This window comes from Entelurus aequoreus, linkage group LG02 (assembly GCF_033978785.1).
Source record: "Entelurus aequoreus isolate RoL-2023_Sb linkage group LG02, RoL_Eaeq_v1.1, whole genome shotgun sequence".
Classification (NCBI taxonomy): domain Eukaryota; kingdom Metazoa; phylum Chordata; class Actinopteri; order Syngnathiformes; family Syngnathidae; genus Entelurus; species Entelurus aequoreus.
This window is the reverse complement of record NC_084732.1, coordinates 12,249,455-12,269,432: the sequence shown is the minus strand read 5'-3', so window position 1 is coordinate 12,269,432 and position 19,978 is coordinate 12,249,455. Positions and strand designations below refer to the sequence as shown.

General features: G+C 40.0%; 1 protein-coding gene across 2 annotated transcripts; it reads left to right on the top strand.

Moving 5' to 3' along the window:
• Positions 1-6,554: 6,554 nt before the first annotated feature.
• On the top strand, positions 6,555-19,438 carry LOC133630286 (gastrula zinc finger protein XlCGF17.1-like). Of its 2 annotated transcripts, XM_062021809.1 has the most exons (3): positions 6,555-6,772; positions 9,595-9,803; positions 15,272-19,438. In XM_062021809.1, exon 3 carries the CDS (start codon positions 15,304-15,306, stop codon positions 16,450-16,452), a length of 1,149 nt encoding a protein of 382 aa, XP_061877793.1. In that variant the 5' UTR covers positions 6,555-6,772; positions 9,595-9,803; positions 15,272-15,303; the 3' UTR covers positions 16,453-19,438. The 2 variants fall into 2 exon arrangements, with proteins under 2 accessions (XP_061877793.1, XP_061877804.1); XM_062021820.1 differs by lacking the exon at positions 9,595-9,803.
• Positions 19,439-19,978: the final 540 nt, after the last annotated feature.

Genomic DNA, 19,978 nt, shown 5'->3' with positions numbered 1-19,978 from the left:
TTAGGGTTAGGCATAAAGAAAAAGAGTTGGTTAGGGTTAAGGCTAAGGTTGGGGTTGGGGTTAGGGTTAGGATTAGGGTTAGGATTAGGGTTAGGGTTAGGGTTAGGATTAGAGTTAGGGTTAGGGTTAGGATTAGGATTAGGGTTAGGCATAAAGAAAAAGAGTTGGTTAGGGTTAAGGCTAGGGTTAGGGTTGGGGTTAGGATTAGAGTTAGGGTTAGGATTAGGATTAGGGTTAGGCATAAAGAAAAAGAGTTGGTTAGGGTTAAGGCTAGGGTTGGGGTTGGGGTTAGGGTTGGGGTTAGGGCTAGGGTTGGGGTTAGGGTTAGGGTTAGGCATAAAGAAAAATAGTTGGTTAGGGTTAGGGCTAGGGTTGGGGTTGGGTTTATGGTAAGGATTTAGGGTTAGGGTTAGGATTAGGGTTAGGGTTAGGGTTAGGATTAGGGTTAGGGTTAGGCATAAAGAAAAAGAGTTGGTTAGGGTTAAGGTTGGGGTTGGGGTTAGGGTTAGGATTAGAGTTAGGGTTAGGATTAGGATTAGAGTTAGGCACAAAGAAAAAAGAGTTGGTTAGGGTTAAGGCTAGGGTTGGGGTTAGGGTTAGGGTTGGGGTTAGGGTTAGGATTAGGGTTAGGATTAGGGTTAGGGTTAGGGTTAGGCATAAAGAAAAAGAGTTGGTTAGGGTTAGGGCTAGGGTTGGGGTTGGGGTTAGGGTTGGGGTTAGGGTTAGGTTTAGGATTAGAGTTAGGATTAGGGTTAGGGTTAGGGTTAGGCATAAAGAAAAAGAGTTGGTTAGGGTTAGGGTTGGGGTTGGGGTTAGGGTTGGGGTTAGGGTTAGGGTTAGGATTAGAGTTAGGATTAGGGTTAGGGTTAGGGTTAGGCATAAAGAAAAATAGTTGGTTAGGGTTAAGGTTGGGGTTAGGGTTAGGGTTAGGGTTGGGGTTGGGGTTAGGATTAGAGTTAGGGTTAGGATTAGGATTAGGGTTAGGCATAAGGAAAAAGAGTTGGTTAGGGTTAAGGCTAGGGTTGGGGTTGGGGTTAGGGTTGGGGTTAGGGTTAGGGTTGGGGTTAGGGTTAGGGTTAGGGTTAGGCATAAAGAAAAAGAGTTGGTTAGGGTTAAGGCTAGAGTTGGGGTTAGGGTTAGGGTTGGGGTTAGGGCTAGGGTTGGGGTTAGGGTTAGGGTTAGGGTTAGGCATAAAGAAAAAGAGTTGGTTCGGGTTAAGGTTGGGGTTGGGGTTAGGGTTGGGGTTAGGATTAGAGTTAGGGTTAGGATTAGGGTTAGGCATAAAGAAAAAGAGTTGGTTAGGGTTAGGGTTGGGGTTGGGGTTGGGGTTAGGGTTGGGGTTAGGGTTAGGGTTAGGATTAGAGTTAGGATTAGGGTTAGGGTTAGGGTTAGGCATAAAGAAAAATAGTTGGTTAGGGTTAAGGTTGGGGTTAGGGTTAGGGTTGGGGTTGGGGTTAGGATTAGAGTTAGGGTTAGGATTAGGATTAGGGTTAGGCATAAAGAAAAAGAGTTGGTTAGGGTTAAGGCTAGGGTTGGGGTTGGGGTTAGGGTTGGGGTTAGGGCTAGGGTTGGGGTTAGGGTTAGGGTTAGGGTTAGGCATAAAGAAAAAGAGTTGGTTAGGGTTAAGGCTAGAGTTGGGGTTAGGGTTGGGGTTAGGGCTAGGGTTGGGGTTAGGGTTAGGGTTAGGGTTAGGCATAAAGAAAAAGAGTTGGTTAGGGTTAGGGCTAGGGTTGGGGTTGGGTTTATGGTAAGGATTTAGGGTTAGGGTTAGGGTTAGGGTTAGGATTAGGGTTAGGATTAGGGTTAGGATTAGGGTTAGGGTTAGGGTTAGGCATAAAGAAAAAGAGTTGGTTAGGGTTAAGGTTGGGGTTGGGGTTAGGGTTAGGGTTGGGGTTGGGGTTAGGGTTAGGATTAGAGTTAGGGTTAGGATTAGGATTAGAGTTAGGCATAAAGAAAAAGAGTTGGTTAGGGTTAAGGCTAGGGTTGGGGTCAGGGTTAGGGTTGGGGTTAGGGTTAGGATTAGGGTTAGGGTTAGGATTAGGGTTAGGGTTAGGGTTAGGGTTAGGCATAAAGAAAAAGAGTTGGTTAGGGTTAGGGCTAGGGTTGGGGTTGGGGTTAGGGTTGGGGTTAGGGTTAGGATTAGAGTTAGGATTAGGGTTAGGGTTAGGGTTAGGGTTAGGCATAAAGAAAAATAGTTGGTTAGGTTTGTGGTTAGGGTTAGGGTTAGGGTTAGGGTTAGGGTTGGGGTTGGTGTTAGGGTTAGGATTAGAGTTAGGGTTAGGATTAGGGTTAGGGTTAGGGTTAGGGTTAGGGTTAGGGTTAGGATTAGGGTTAGGGTTAGGGTTAGGGTTAGGCATAAAGAAAAAGAGTTGGTTAGGGTTAGGGCTAGGGTTGGGGTTGGGGTTAGGGTTGGGGTTAGGGTTAGGATTAGAGTTAGGATTAGGGTTAGGGTTAGGGTTAGGGTTAGGCATAAAGAAAAATAGTTGGTTAGGGTTAAGGTTGGGGTTAGGGTTAGGGTTAGGGTTAGGGTTGGGGTTGGTGTTAGGGTTAGGCTAGAGTTAGGGTTAGGATTAGGATTAGGGTTAGGCATAAAGAAAAAGAGTTGGTTAGGGTTAAGGCTAAGGTTGGGGTTGGGGTTAGGGTTAGGATTAGGGTTAGGATTAGGGTTAGGGTTAGGGTTAGGTGTTAGGGTTAGGATTAGAGTTAGGGTTAGGATTAGGATTAGGGTTAGGCATAAAGAAAAAGAGTTGGTTAGGGTTAAGGCTAGGGTTAGGGTCGGGGTTAGGGTTAGGGTTAAAGTTAGGGTTAGGATTAGGATTACGGTTAGGATTAAAGAAAAAGAGTTGGTTAGGGTTAAGGCTAGGGTTGGGGTTGGGGTTAGGGTTAGGGTCGGGGTTAGGGTTAGGGTTAGGATTAGGGTTAGGATTAGGGTTAGGATTAGGGTTAGGGTTAGGCATAAAGAAAAAGAGTTGGTTAGGGCTAGGGTTGGGGTTAGGGTTGGGGTTAGGATTAGGGTTAGGATTAGGGTTAGGCATAAAGAAAAAGAGTTGGTTAGGGTTAAGATTGGGGTTGGGGTTAGGGTTAGGGTTGGGGTTAGGGTTGGGGTTAGGGTTAGGATTAGGGTTAGGATTAGGATTAGGGTTAGGGTTAGGCATAAAGAAAAAGTGTTGGTTAGGGTTAGGGCTAGGGTTGGGGTTGGGGTTAGGGTTAGGGTTAGGGTTAGGGTTAACCCTAGGGCTAACCTTAACCCTAACCCTAACCCATTTACCATAAAAGGTTTAAAAAAATAAACATTATTTTACAGTAAAATGTTGTAAATGTAAAGTGTTTTACTGTAAAATTAACAGTCGACCTAAAACAATTATTATATTTAATAATGACATTCAATTCTTATATTATTCACGGTTACAAGCGGCCCTCATAACTGCCATGAAAACCTCTTTCACGTCCCTGGTCTAGGAGATCTTTGGCCTTCACCAGTTCACGCTCCCAGACTTGGATAGGACAGATGTGGTCTGAGAGGACGGTGCAGGAGACTAGAATGGTTTCATGTCGGGCAAAACAAACAACAGTTGAAATGCAAACACGTGGTTTTCCCCACCAAATGGAGCGACTTTAAAGGAGAAAAGTAATTCTGTTTTTGTGTTTTTGGGATCTGCATCAGTCACCAAAATGTGACCTCAAAGCATGGAGGCACTTACTGTACGATGTCTGCTCTCACCAGGATGCAGACTGATGGCGGAGATGTTTGTAAGATAATCAAATCTTCCTTCATACTTCCTCCAAAGGAGACATTTTAATTTGTTTCCCCCCCCAAGTGTGACGTCCATATATGGTAGAAATGTGCCCAAAACGCGTCGGACATTTTAGTCAATAAGTTCCTTCTTTTTCTCTCTGTCAGAATAATTGTGTATAAATTATCACACAACTTTGTGTTCTCATGATTTCAGCTCGCCCTGCGAGAAGAGACAAGAGCTGTCTTTCATCTTATCAAGCAAAAGGCTTGTAAAACTCCACTGTGTGCGATGGGATGCAACATGGAGGTGTCGGTTTCTTTGCACTATTGACAGCCACAGGAAGACCTTGTCCTGACCCGAGATCTACAAAGCGGAGAGGGAGCAGGACCTGACACCGCTCCAGGCACATTTTCTTTGAACTGTTTGTGACCGAGTGCAACAGCTGTTTATGACCACCTCCCCTTAGGAGCATGTGTTGCTTTTCTGACATGGACTTGTTGGCTGATGATTTTAGCTTGTCCTGAAGAATTTGGAGCTAATCCTCCTTTTTCATTGTCCCATTTAAAGCAGGAGTTCCATTGGCAGCAAAACAGGCCCATAGCATAATACTACCACCACCTGGGATTACCACCACCTGGGATTACCACCACCTGGGATTAAAGGCCTCACCTTTTCTCCTCCAAACATATTGCTGGGTATTGTGGCCAAACAGCTCCATTTTTGTTTCATCTGACATCACATGGACAAAGATAAGACTTTCTGGAGGAAAGTTCTGTGGCCAATGACAATGACCCCAAACACACCTGAAAAGTGGCAGAAAAAACACCAAATATGCAAAAATGTTCCCCCCAAAAATGTTCACAGTAAAAAAATTAAATGTTAAAGTTAAAGTAGCAATGATTGTCACACACACACTAGGTGTGGCGAAATTATTCTCTGCATTTGACCCATCACCCTTGTTCACCCCCTGGGAGGTGAGGGGAGCAGTGGGAAGCAGCGGTGGCCACGCCCGGGAATCATTTTTGATGATATAACCCCCAAGTCCAAGCCTTGATGCTGAGTGCCAAGCAGGGAGGTAATGGCTCCCATTTTTATAGTCTTTGGTATGACTTGGCCGGGGTTTGAACTCACAACCTACCCATCTCAGGGCGGACACTCTAACCACTAGGCCACCAAGTGTATATATATATATATATATATATATATATATATATATATATATATATATATATATATATATATATGTATATATATATATATATATATATATATATATATATATATATATATATATATATATATATATATATATATATATATACTTTAAAAGCTCACATATCTGTAGATCAACTTCAGATTTACCTGTTGACATAACATTTTCATATTTTTAATGTTTTATCCCATTTTTGTCCAAGAAAACCCGGTTTTTATGGCAGAAAAAACACCAAATATGTGAAAATCCCCCCCCCAAAAAAAATGTTCACAGTAAAATATTGAATGTGAAGTAATTGGTCAATAGTTCATTACAACAACTTTGCTTTTAATTAGAGATGTCCGATAATATCGGCCGGCCGATATTATCGGCCGATAAATGCTTTAAAATGTAATATCGGAAATTATCGGTATCATTTTTTTTATTATCGGTATAGTTTTTTTTTGTTTTTGTTTTTTTTGTTTTTTTTTATTAAATCAACATAAAAAACACAAGATACACTTACAATTAGTGCACCAACCCAAAAAACCTCCCTCCTCATTCACACAAAAGGGTTGTTTCTTTCTGTTATTAATATTCTGCTTCCTACATTATATATCAATATATATCAATACAGTCTGCAAGGGATACAGTCCGTAAGCACACATGATTGTGCGTGCTGCTGCTCCACTAATAGTACTAACCTTTAACACTTCATTTTACTCATTTTCATTCATTACTAGTTTCTATGTAACTGATTTTATATTGTTTTACTTTCTTTTTTATTTAAGAAAATGTTTTTAATTTATTTATCTTATTTTATTTTATTAATTTAAAAAAAAAAGGACCTTATCTTCACCATACCTGGTTGTCCAAATTAGGCATAATAATGTGTTAATTCCACAACTGTATATATCAGTATCGGTATCGGTTGATATCGGTATCTGTAATTAAAGAGTTGGACAATATTGGAATATCGGATATCGGCAAAAAGCCATTATCAGACATCCCTACTTTTAATCCATTCTTATTTTTTTTGAACAATCACACTTTAGAACAAATCCGACTAAAGGACTTAAGGCCTCCACTCATAAAAGGTCAAAATAAGTCATATATATATTTTGTACTTTCAACGCTTTAATCTCGAGATCAACTTCAGACGCATCCCTCAATTATACGTTTTTTTCTCGTTACATTACACACTCTTTTATTCCACTTTTTAAAGTTGTTGTTTTTTATTTGCTCATTTGTGTTGACATGACGAGTCAGGACCAAACTGCCTTTCAGTTTTATGCTCCTAAAATCCAGAATAGTCTGAAAACACTTGCATTTAATTATGAATATGACAACTGAAAATATTGCATCTACAACATTTGATTGATTTTAATTTGAATTAATTCTGATTGTTTTAATGATTTTAATTAGATTTTTTTGTTTCTATTTTAGCCTTCTTTTAATTTGAAATGCCTTGTGTACGAATTGTGCTCCATAAATAAACTGGCTTGGCCTATTTCACGTCATAGGTTGAGGGTGTAATGACACCTCCACACCCGAGAGGGCAGTCATGTGCCTGGAGGCGGTAGTTGCGTAACACCGGAAGTAACTCTTTACGTGGCGCTAGCTCAGCTAGCTAGCTGCTAACAAAGAGACAAACGGAAGTGACCAACACGTCGCTAAAGTGTTGTTATTGTGTGAAAATGTGTCAAGTAGAAGCGCTGAGAATGTTGGCGAATTAAAGAGTAAATATTTGCAGTGCTGGAAAGAACGATAGCTTTCTCGGAACGAGGACTTTTGTGGAAGAGAAGAGGAGAACGAAGGTCAAGAAAAGAAACATCAAGAAAAGGTTTGTTTACTTTTGACTCGCACATGTTTACTGACGTCATACTCAAACAAGTAGTACTTTACTTCCCGCCTTCCGAAAGTCAGCACGTCTTATCCTCCGATTGCAGGTCAACGTTTGTGTTAGACTTTGTATTACTTCCAGCTGCAATGACACTACACCCAGCTGCGGGGAAAAACGGGCAAACTTTTTCAACCTACAATGTATTTGCTTCTCGCTGAACAATGGCTTTGTGACCACGGCCCTAGGAGAATTGCATATTTCACACTAAAATGCGTACAGTACTGTTTACTTGATGAAGTAGCCTTTAAAGGGGAACTGCACTTTTTGGGGGAATCTTCTTTATGTAAGACAAGAACACATGTTTTTATTTTTTAATGCATTTTAACTTGTAACCAAAGGAAAATTAAAGTCAGCGAACAATGTAGGGAATTGGAGTTGTGCTTTTCTGCTAATAAAGCGCTTTAAAAAACCTTCATTAATGTTAAATATACACGATGTAAGTATATATGTCATGTAGTAACATTCATAATAACATGTAATGTATACATGATGTAAGTATATATGTCATGTAGTAACATTCATAATAACATGTAATATATACATGATGTAAGTATATATGTCATGTAGTAACATTCATAATAACATGTAATATATACATGATGTAAGTATATATGTCATGTAGTAACATTCATAATAACATGTCATATATACATGATGTAAGTATATATGTCATGTAGTAACATTCATAATAACATGTAATATATACATGATGTAAGTATATATGTCATGTAGTAACATTCATAATAACATGTAATATATACATGATGTAAGTATATATGTCATGTAGTAACATTCATAATAACATGTCATATATACATGATGTAAGTATATATGTCATGTAGTAACATTCATAATAACATGTAATATATACATGATGTAAATATATATGTCATGTAGTAACATTCATAATAACATGTCATATATACATGATGTAAGTATACATGTCACGTAGTAACATTCATAATAACATGTAATATATACATGATGTAAGTATATATGTCATGTAGTAACATTCATAATAACATGTAATATATACATGATGTAAGTATATATGTCATGTAGTAACATTCATAATAACATGTAATATATACATGATGTAAGTATATATGTCATGTAGTAACATTCATAATAACATGTCATATATACATGATGTAAGTATATATGTCACGTAGTAACATTCATAATAACATGTAATATATACATGATGTAAGTATATATGTCATGTAGTAACATTCATAATAACATGTAATATATACATGATGTAAGTATATATGTCATGTAGTAACATTCATAATAACATGTCATATATACATGATGTAAGTATATATGTCATGTAGTAACATTCATAATAACATGCCATATATACATGATGTAAGTATATATGTCATGTAGTAACATTCATAATAAGACAAGATATTTCATGTTCACACTGAGAAACTTTGGTATTATTTTTGCAAATAATCATGAAGTTGGAATGTAATGGCAGCAACACATTGCAAAAAAGGCATTTTTACCAGTGTGTTACATGGCCTTTCCTTTGAACAACACTCAGTAAAGGTTTGGGAAGTGAGGAGACACATTTTTGAAGTGGAATTCTTTCCCATTCTTGCTTGATGTACAGCTTAAGTTGTTCAACAGTCTCCCTTCTCATATTTTAGCCTTCACACATTTTCAATGTCTGGACTACAGGCAGGCCAGTCTAGTACCCGCACTCTTTTACTATGAATGATGGCATTGTCTTGCTGAAATAAGCAGGGGCGTCCATGGTAACGTTGCTTGGATGGCAACATATGTTGCTCCAAAAGCTGTATGTACCTTTCAGCATTAATGGTGCCTTCACAGATGTGTAAGTTACCCATGTCTTGACCACTAATACACCCCCATACCATCACACATGCTGCCTTTTACACTTTCACCCTAGAACATGTCTTGACCACTAATACACCCCCATACCATCACACATGCTGCCTTTTACACTTTCACCCTAGAACAATCCGGATGGTTCTTTTCCTCTTTGGTCCGGAGGACACGACGTCCACAGTTTCCAAAAACAATTTGAAATGTGGACTTGTCAGACCACAGAACACTTTTCCACTTTGCATCAGTCCATCTGAGATGAGCTCGGGGCCCAGTGAAGCGTTTCTGGGTGTTGTTGATAAATGGCTTTGGCTTTGCATAGTAGAGTTTTAACTTGCACTTACAGATGTAGCGACCAACTGTAGTTACTGACAGTGGGTTTCTGAAGTGTTCCTGAGCCCATGTGGTGATATCCTTTACACACTGATGTGGCTTTTTCATGCAGTAGCGTCTGAGGGATTCAAGGTGTGTAATATCATGGCTTACCTGCAGTGATTTCTTCACATTCTCTGAACCTTTTGACGATATTACGGAGCGTAGATGGTGGAATCCCTCAATTCTGTCACGGCCAGGGCACATTCCAATGTGCCCTCGTCTTTGCGCGCTGCTGGTTGCGCCTCCAGGAGCGTGCCTCGGGACACGCCCACGGTCGCGCACTTCCAGGGGCGCACCGGGCGCGTGTTCGCCCTGCGGCAGCTGCAATCATTCACCGGCAATCTACGCACCTGGCACTAATGAGAGGTCCTGCCTTCAAGAAGCCTGCTCAACCTGATATCCGTGCCAGAACGTAATCTTCTGTTGATGTCCCATAAGCGATCGTTAGCTCTATGCAAACTAGCTCTTTGCGCTCCGTGTTTTCTTCCCCGTCTTTGATTTGTCCCTCGTCTTATCCCTTGTGCCCACAGTGGTTTCCTTCCGGAGCCTTGGATCCGAGCTTGTGCGTCTCGCTTCCTCGGACTCCCCCCCGGATCTCGACTGCCTCCCTCAATCCTCCACCCACGCTTTTGACACGGACCTCTTGACGCCTCTCTCAGCCCCACGGACCTCCCGCTTGTCTCACGGACCTCCGAGCTCCGCCTTTGTCCCTCCTGATCTTCTCTCTCAACACTTCACGGTAACACTCAACATTCATACACATAGTCTCCACCACGCACCCCTTTTGGATTAGTCACACTCCATTTCCTTAGTTCAGTGGTCCCCAACCACCAAAAAAAAAAAAAAAAAAATATTTTTTATTTTTTATTTTTTATTTATTTCTTGTGCAGCCGCGGCCCGGTTCCAATCGGCTGCACAAGAAATATAAAAAATAAAATAAATAATAAATAAATAAATAAATACAAATGTATTATTATTATTTTGTAATTAAATCAACATAAAAAACACAATATATACATTATATATCAATATAAATCAATACAGCCTGCAGGGATACAGTCCGTAAGCACACATGATTGTATTTCTTTATGACAACCCCCCGCCCCCCCCCCGGTCCGTGGGACAAATTTTCAAGCGTTGACCAGTCCGCAAGTACAAAAAGGTTGGGCACCACTACCTTAGTTCATAGTATTGTTTATTATTATATGTATTTATTAATATATATAATAAATACATAGAGCAATATTTTCCCCTTGCAGTTCTGTGCCGTCAACTCCTCCCTCTGTACACATAACAAATTCCTTGCAATAGCTGCTTGAGAAATGTTGTTCTCCAACAATTTGCTCAGGCATTTGTTGACAAAGTGGTGACCCTCGCCCCGTCCTTGTTTGGGAACGACTGAGCATTTCACGGAAGCTGCTTTTATACCCAATCATGGCACCCACCTGTTCCCAATTAGCCTGTTCACCTGTGGGATGTTCCAAATAAGTCTTTGATGAGCATTCCTCAACTTTCTCACTCTTTTTTGCCACTGGTGCCAGCTTTTTTGGAACATGTTGCAGGCATCAAATTCCAAATGAGCTAATATTTGCAAAAAAGAACAAAGTTTGCCAGTTGTAACTTTAAGTGTCTTGTCTTTGCAGTCTATTCAAGTCAAGTCAACTTTATTGTCAAGCAGACCAAGCAGCAACATTACATTACACAGCAGACTGACATTTACTTACTCCCATACTCTAATATGCCATATTATAACAAGATTGAAACACGACTTGACACACATTAAGCATAAACCAAACAATAGACTAAAGCAGTGTTTTTCAACCTTTTTTGTGCCAAGGCACATTTTTTGCGTTGAAAAAATGCGGAGGCACACCACCAGCAGAAATCATTAATAAAACAAAACTCAGTTGACAGTAAAAAGTCACAATTGTTGGATATGACATTAAAGGCCTACTGAAAGCCACTACTAGCGACCACGCAGTCTGATAGTTTATATATCAATGATGACATCTTAACATTGCAACACATGCCAATACGGCCGGGTTAACTTATAAAGTGACATTTAAAACTTCCCGGGAAATATCCGGCTGAAACGTCGCGGTATGATGACGTATGCGCGTGACGAAGTCAGAGTAACGGAAGTTATGGTACCTCGTAGAATCCTATACAAAAAGCTCTGTTTTCATTTCATAATTCCACAGTATTCTGGACATCTTTTGCAATTTGTTTAATGAACAATGAAGGCTGCAAAGAAGACAGTTGTAGGTGGGATCGGTGTATTAGCAGCGGACTACAGCAACACAACCAGGAGGACTTTGTTGGAGCGCTAGCCGCGCTAGCCGCCGACCTCACCTTGACTTCCTACGTCTCCGGGCCGCCAAATGCATCGGGTGAAGTCCTTCGTCCTTCTGCCGATCGCTGGAACGCAGGTGAGCACGGGTGTTGATGAGTAGATGAGGGCTGGCTGGCGTAGGTGGAGAGCTAATTTTTTTAGCATAGCTCTGTGAGGTCCCGTTGCTAAGTTAGCTTCAATGGCGTCGTTAGCACAGCATTGTTAACCTTCGCCAGCCTGGAAAAAGCATTAACCGTGTATTTACATGTCCACGGTGTAATAGTATTGTTGATTTTCTATCTATCCTTCCAGTCAGGGGTTTATTTCTTTTGTTTCTATATGCAGTTAAAGCACGATGCTATCACGTTAGCTCGTAGCTAAAGCATTTCGCCGATGTATTGTCGTGGAGATAAAAGGCACTGAATGTCCATTTCGCGTTCTGGACTCTCATTTTTAAGAGGATATAGTATCCCAGGTGGTTTAAAATACAAATCTGTGATCTACAATAGAAAAAGGAGAGAGTGTGGAATCCAATGAGCCAGCTTGTACCTAAGTTACGGTCAGAGTGAAAAAAGATACGTCCTGCACTGCCTCTCAAGTCCTTCACTGTAACGTTCCTCATCCACAAATCTTTCATCCTGGCTCAAATTAATGGGGTAATCATCACTTTGTCGGTCCGAATCTCTCTCGCTCCATTGTAAACAACGGGGAATTGTGAGGAATACTAGCTCCTGTGACGTCACGCTACTTCCGCTACAGGCAAGGCTTTTTTTTATCAGCGAGCAAAAGTTGTGAACTTTATCGTCGATTTTCTCTACTAAATCCTTTCAGCAAAAATATGGCAATATCGCGAAATGATCAAGTATGACACATAGAATGGATCTGCTATTCCCGTTTAAATAAAAAAAATCATTTCAGTAGGCCTTTAAAGCATAACCAAGCATGCATCACTATAGCTCTTGTCTCAAAGTACACTACTGTTCAAAAGTTTGGGGTCACCCAAACAATTTAGTGTTCAAGCCTTCATTTCTAAGAAAAAGAATAGACTGTGGAGTTTCAGATGAAAGTTCTCTTTTTCTGGCCATTTTGAGCGTTTAATTGACCCCACAAATGTGATGCTCCAGAAAGTCAATCTGCTCAAAGGAAGGTCAGTTTTGTAGCTTCTGTAACGAGCTAAAGTGTTTTCAGATGTGTGAACATGATTGCACAAGGGTTTTCTAATCATCAATTAGCCTTCTGAGCCAATGAGCAAACACATTGTACCGTTAGAACACTGGAGTGATAGTTGCTGGAAATGGGCCTCTATACACCTATGTAGATATTGCACCAAAAAGCAGACATTTGCAGCTAGAATAGTCATTTAGCACATTAGCAATGTATAGAGTGTATTTCTGTAAAGTTAAGACTAGTTTAAAGTTATCTTCATTGAAAAGTACAGTGCTTTTCCTTCAAAAATAACCACATTTACATGTGACACCAAACTTTGGAACGGTAGTGTAGGTGTACTGTCACCACCAGTCACATCACATCCTGACTTATTTGGACTTTGTTGCTGTTTTCCTGTGTGTAGTGTTTTACTTCTTGTCTTGCGCTACTATTTTGGTGGCTTTTCTTCTTTTGTGGTATTGTCCTGTAGCAGTTTCATGTCTTCCTTTGAGCGATATTTCCCGCATCTACTTTGTTTTAGCAATCAAGAATATTTCACTTGTTTTTATCCTTCTTTGTGGGGACATTGTTGATTGTCATGTCACGTTCAGATGTACATTGTCTTTGCTCCACAGTAAGTCTTTGCTGTCGTCCAGCATTCTGTTTTTGTTGACTTTGTAGCCAGTTCAGTTTTAGTTTGGTTCTGCATAGCAAGGAACCACTGGACTAAACATAGGAGAGATATTTACCAGATAAACAAATGACAGACAGTGAGATTACATTACCAAGCTATGTTGAAGACTATAGTCAGGATGAGGTATTTACTGAAGTGCAATACAAGGTGCAATATGGCAAAGTGCAGAGCAGCAGAATGGAGATGAATAGTTTTGTAAACTTATTTCACAGTTCCACAGGTCTTTGTGTGTGGGGTAATGTGTAATACACTTTTCATAAATGAATTGAGCAGTCTGATGGCTGGTGGGGGAAAAGCTATTGTTGAGTCTGGTAGTCTGGCAAGGCACACCGCTGTAGCGCTTGCCGGGTGGTTGAGCTGTCTTGACAAGGGAGGTGGTGTTGGTAGACCACGACATGTCAACAGTGATGAGCACCCTCCCAAAACTTTGTCAGGTTCAAACACCGGTGACATCTGTTAAACAGACTAGAAGCAAGGAATTAAACAGAGACTGAATTCAATTTAGCTCAATGAGGAGAGACGTCTGGGCTGTACTCTTGTACAGTCTTCCACCACGCTCTGACGAAAGGATTGCACGCCTCCTCTTTTATTTGGACTTTCCCGGATTACATGGCAACAGCTGTCTTTAAGGGGAGACGGGGTCGTAAACAGCCGTTGCCCTCGGTCACAAAACAGTTCAAAGGAAAGATGCCTGGAGCTTGCGTCAGGTGCTGCTTCCTCTCCGCTTTGTAGATCTCGGGTCAAGACAAGATCTTCCTGTGGATTACTATAGATCAAAGAAACCGACGCCTTCATGTCGCTTCCCACCCTACACAGTGGAGTTTTACAAGCCTTTTGCTTGGTAGATCAAAGACAGCTTTTGTCTGCTCGCCGGGAACTTATGGGAACAGAAAGTTTTAATTTACATTAGTACACATTATTGCACTAAATGATTTACATTAGTACACATTATTGCACTAAATGATTTACATTAGTACACATTATTGTACTAAATGATTTACATTAGTACACATTATTGCACTAAATTATTTACATTAGTACACATTATTGCACTAAATTGTTTACATTAGTACACATTATTGTACTAAATTATTTACATTACGAAAAATGTGGGGGAAAAAGTGAAGCGTTGTGAATACTTCCCAGATGCATTTTATGTTTTGATAAGTCTTTATTTGTCGCCATGGAGACCAGGATTAGTGATTTAGAAGTAGCTAAAACACTGTGGGTGGATGTTAGCCGCTAACTAGCTAGCCATGTCTTAAAGCAGCTCTTCCTGAGGGTGTTTCAGTGTTATAACTTCACCTTTATCTTTACCTTTTAAGCCAAAATGCGTCCATTCTCCCTCTTCTGTCTACACACTGTGTCTGCTTGTAAGTACTCTGTGTGTGTGCACTGCCCAACATGCTCCTCTGCTCCTAAAACCAGCAATGTCACCACGTGACGTCATGCCCGGGAACTGGTACTTTTCAAACAGAGTATAGTACTGTTTTTGATTCATTAGTACCGCCATACTATACTAGTACTGGTATACTATACTAGTACTGGTATACTATACTAGTACAGGTATACCGTACAACCTTAAAATGTATTAAATCCATAAAGTGTTATAAAGTTGTATAAAATAGAGTAGATGAGATATTGTGATGTAGAGAAATGACATATTTTTACCAAAGTTCCCAGGACTTTTTCTATGTTTTGAAATAAAATGTAGATGTTCCTCTTAGACACACTTAATAAAGTTTGATGTTTTTGCTGCTAAATTAAACACAACATCAAACATTATGTCACTACTGCTCCCACCTTTCTTAAAAAATCATGTTAAAAAACAACTTAAAGTCTTGTCCAGATGTTTACTGACATATAATATTCATCTTTAAATACATTTACTGCACATGAATATCACCTCCAAATATCAATTATCAGCCTCCTTGGCTACTAATAATCAGTATTGATCAAACATACTGGTCCATGTCTAGAACCTGAGGTGGTGCAGGACAAAGTCTCATGGGTTTTGTCTTCTCGTGTCCTGCAGACCTCAGTGGAGAGCAGGAGTGAAGCTTCACAATGGAGCAAGAGGAGCCACACATAAAAAAGGAAGAGGAGGAATCGCAGCATTCCCACTTCAAAAGGGAAGCGGAGGAATCACCGCCCCCCCGCATTAAAGAGGAAGAAGAAGAACGCAGCGTCAGTCAGGAGTTCTCAGTGATCCGTGTGGTCGTGAAGAGTGAAGAAGAGGAGGTGAAAGGTGAAAGTGAGGATCAGAGAGAGGTGGAGAGACCAGGCATCAGCTCAACTCATCACATGACAGCAGAAGGTGGTGGTGGTGGTGGTGGTGGTGGTGGTGGTGGAGGAGACTTAGCTCCACTGTCAGATAGTGAGCACACAACATCTTCTGACACTGACGAGGAAGACTCCAAAGCTGGTACGACGTGTCAGACCGACGACACACACTTCAAATGTTCTTTCTGTGACAAAACCTTCACCAAGAAGAGAAGTCTGAAAAGTCACCAGAAGAATCACACGGAGGAGAAACGCTTTATGTGTTCAGATTGTGGCAAAACCTTCTCTCTCAAATCACATTTGATGAGACACAGCAGAATACACACTGGAGAAAAACCTTTTTCCTGTTCAATATGCGGTAAAGACTTCACTCTGAAAGGAAGTCTGACCATACACATGAGGAGGCACACTGGAGAGAAACCTTTCGAGTGCTCAATTTGCGGCAAAAGATTTTCTTGCAACGTAAACTGCACGTCGCACACGCGCACGCACACGGGAGAGAAACAGTTTTCCTGCTCGGTTTGTGGCAAAAGTTTTGCACGGCGAGGCGACTTGAAAATACACACCAGGATACACACCGGAGAGGAACCCTTTTCCTGTTCAATATGCGGGGTGGGGTTCGTGCGCAGTCAGTGTTTGAAAAGACACACGCGAAAACACACCGGGGAGAAACCTTTCACCTGCTCGGCGTGCGGCGCCAGTTTCGCGCGGCGGGACGACATGATAATGCACACCCGGCGGCACACGGGAGAAAAACCTTTTTCCTGCTCCAGCTGCGACAAAAGCTTCTGCAACAAGACCAACCTGGCGAGACACACGAGGACGCACACCGGCGAGAAAGTGTTCCGGTGCAGCGTGTGCCCGCTGAGTTTCTCCTACAAATACCAGCTTGACAAGCACGCGTGTGCGGGGGAGAACTGCACCACCAAATGAAAATAACTCTCAAGACGGAACATTTTGTCAGCTTCACCACATATAACTCGGTGACGTCATTGTTGTGTAGCAATTATTGATCAGTCAGTGTTGTCGACGCCATATTTATTGTTAATGCCCTTTTCCTGCTAAATTCCTGCTTTATTGTACAGTCAAGATTGTGCTTTTTAATTATTATTCATGTTGTTTCCACTGATTTACCACAAAGAGATGTTTTTATATTTATTTAGGACATATCAGGTTGGATCTCTCCGGTGAGGTAGGACTCAATAGCTTGCTTATGGTCGGACCTGCAGCACTTGTGGGACGCAGCCTGGAAGAGGCAACGTACACTATGTTGCCAAAAGTATTTGGCCAGCCATCCAAATGATGAGAATCACTAATCACTTGGCCTGGTGTATCAAATCAAGCACTTAGGCATGGAGACTGTTTCTACAAACGTGTGAAAGAATGAGCCGCTTTCAGTGATTTCCAGCGTGGAACTGTCATAGGATGCCACCTGTGCAACAAATCCAGTCCTGAAATTCGCTCGCTCCTAAATATTCCAAAGTCAACTTTATTATAAGAAAAATGTAGAGTTTGGGGAACAACAGCAACTCAGCCACCAAGTGGTAGGCCACGTAAACTGACAGAGAGGTCAGCATTAGGGATGTCCGATAATATCGGCCTGCCGATATTATCGGCCGATAAATGCGTTAAAATGTAATATCGGAAATTATCGGTATCGTTTTTTTTATTATCTGTATCGTTTTTTTTTGTTTTTTTTTAATTAAATCAACATAAAAAACACAAGATACACTTACAATTAATGCACCAACCCAAAAAACCTCCTTCCTCATTCACACAAAAGGGTTGTTTCTTTCTGTTATTAATATTCTGCTTCCTACATTATATATCAATATATATCAATACAGTCTGCAAGGGATACAGTCCGTAAGCACACATGATTGTGCGTGCTGCTGCTCCACTAATAGTACTAACTTTTAACACTTCATTTGACTCATTTTCATTAATTACTAGTTTCTATGTAACTGTTTTTATATTGTTTTACTTTCTTTTTTATTCAAAAAAATATTTTTAATTTATTTATCTTATTTTATTATTATTATTTTTTTAAAAAGTACCTTATCTTCACCATACCTGGTTGTCCAAATTAGACATAATAATGTGTTAATTCCACGACTGTATATATCGGTTGATATCGGTATCGGTTGATATCGGTATCGGTAATTAAAGAGTTGGACAATATCGGATATCTGCAAAAAGCCATTATCGGACATCCCTAGTCAGCATAGTGCAAAGACTTTCTGCACAGTCACTTGCTACACAGCTCCTGTGACCTTCCAATTAGCCCACGTACAGTACGCAGAGAGCTTCATGGAATGGGTTTCCATGGCCGAGCAGCTGCATCTAAGCCATGCATCACCAAGTCCAATGCACAGCGTGAGATGCAGTGGTGTAAAGGACATCACCACTGGACTCTAGAGCAGTGGAGACGCCTTCTCTGGACTGATGAATCACATTTTTCCATCTGATGGACCAGTCTGGCGTTGGAGGTTGCCAGGAGAACGCTACATTTCGGACCGCATTGTGCCGAGCGTGACATTTGGTGGAGGAGGAATTATGCTGTGGGGTTGTTTTTCAGGAGTTAGTTCCAGTGAAAGGAACTTTGACGGCTCCAGGATACCAAAACATTTTGGACAATTCCATGCTCCCAACCTGGTGGGGACAGTTTGGAGCGGGCCCCTTCCTCTTCCAACATGACTGTGCACCAGTGCACAAAGCAAGACATGGATGACAGAGTCTGGCGTGGATGAACTTGACTGGCCTGCACAGAGTCCTGACCAGATGAATTAGAAGGGAGACTGAGAGCCAGGCCTTCTCCACCAACATCAGTGTGTGACCTCACCAATGCACTTTTGGAAGAATGGTGGAAAACTCCTATAAAGACACTCCGCAACCTTGTGGACAGCCCTCCCAGAAGAGTTGAAGCTGTAATAGCTGCAAAAGGTCATATTGAACCCTATGGGTTAGGAATGGGATGGCACTTCCTGTTCATGTGTGAGTCAAGGCAGGTGGCCAAATACTTTTGTCATTATAGTGTAGCTCCCAATTTAGCTCTCCATCTCCGTTAATATCCTTGCTGATGGTCATCCTGCAATTATGAGCTTTGGGTTGTGACCTGAAGCACAAGATCAGGAGTAGGAGCGTCCAAAAGGAGTTTCCTAAAGAGGCGCTTACTAAAACAGGCAGTTATTTCATAAAAACAACCCCGATTCCTTCCATTCACAACAGATATTTATTCAGTTTGGTCTTAATTTGTGCACTTAAAATTCTCCAACGGTTCGGAGCCATCAAGACCAGAAGAAGGCAGTTGTTTACCTTTTAGTAAACCTGCAAGACAAGCTCAGCTCTCCCTAAAATGTCAAAAAAGAGGTCAAATATGTACTTAAGTGTTGAAATGTAACGGGCTAAATATGCGCTAGGATGCTTTTCTCGTTTGTTTACAGTCAGTTTATTTATGACCACAGGTGGACTCCTGTTAAGTTGTTGGAACATGTCAAAGATGATGAGCTGAAACAGGATGCACTTGATCTCACTTTTGAGCATCATGACTAAGGCCGAGAATGCTTATGTACATGTGCTTTGTTGGTTCTTTGTTTTTAACAAATTAGTAAAAATTACTTATATAAAAATGTTCACATTTTCATTATTATCCACTTTTTGCACTTTTCAAACACGGACTTCACACAAACTGCACATGTGATTTCTTTATTTATTTCTTAAATATTTTTTTAATGTATTTTCTAACATTTCTGTCATCATGGGGTATCGTGTGTAGAATTTGTATTTAATTTTATTTAATTTTTATTGGCATCCAGCATCAGACATTCCTATCCATGACATCATATTTGCATACATTAAACATCTATTGTCTGCCCTAAATGACAAAATATGTTTTTTTGTTTATATCCCAACGATACCACCCCCCCCTCAAAAAAAGAAAGAGAAAAACAGTTAAAAAACAAAGTAATAATAATATAACATGTAAAAAAAATATGAATAATAAAAAATAAAATAATATAAACAGATAGTAAATAAATCAATTGAAAAAAAGAGAGAAAAAAACAGGTATAAAAACAAACAAACAAAAAACAAAGTAATAATAATATTACATGTAAAAAAAATATATGAATAATAAAAAATACAATAATATAAACAGATTGTAAATAAATCAATTGAAAAAAATATATAAAAAAGAAAGAGAAAAACGGTTAAAAAAAACCAAAAAACAAACCAAAGTAATAAAAATGTTACATGTAAAAAAAAGAATAATAAAAAATAAAATAATATAAACAGATAGTAAATAAATCAATTGAAAAACAAACTATAAAAAAGAAAGAGAAAAACAGTAAAAAAAAAAAAAAAATCAAAGTAATAATAATATAACATGTAAAAAAAATAATAATAAAAAATAAAATAATATAAACAGATAGTAAATAAATCAATTGAAAAAAGAGAGAAA

Excerpts from the sequence above, each read along its gene's own strand:
- LOC133630286 (XM_062021820.1), top strand. The coding sequence starts at position 15,304 with ATGGAGCAAGAGGAGCCACACATAAAAAAGGAAGAGGAGGAATCGCAG.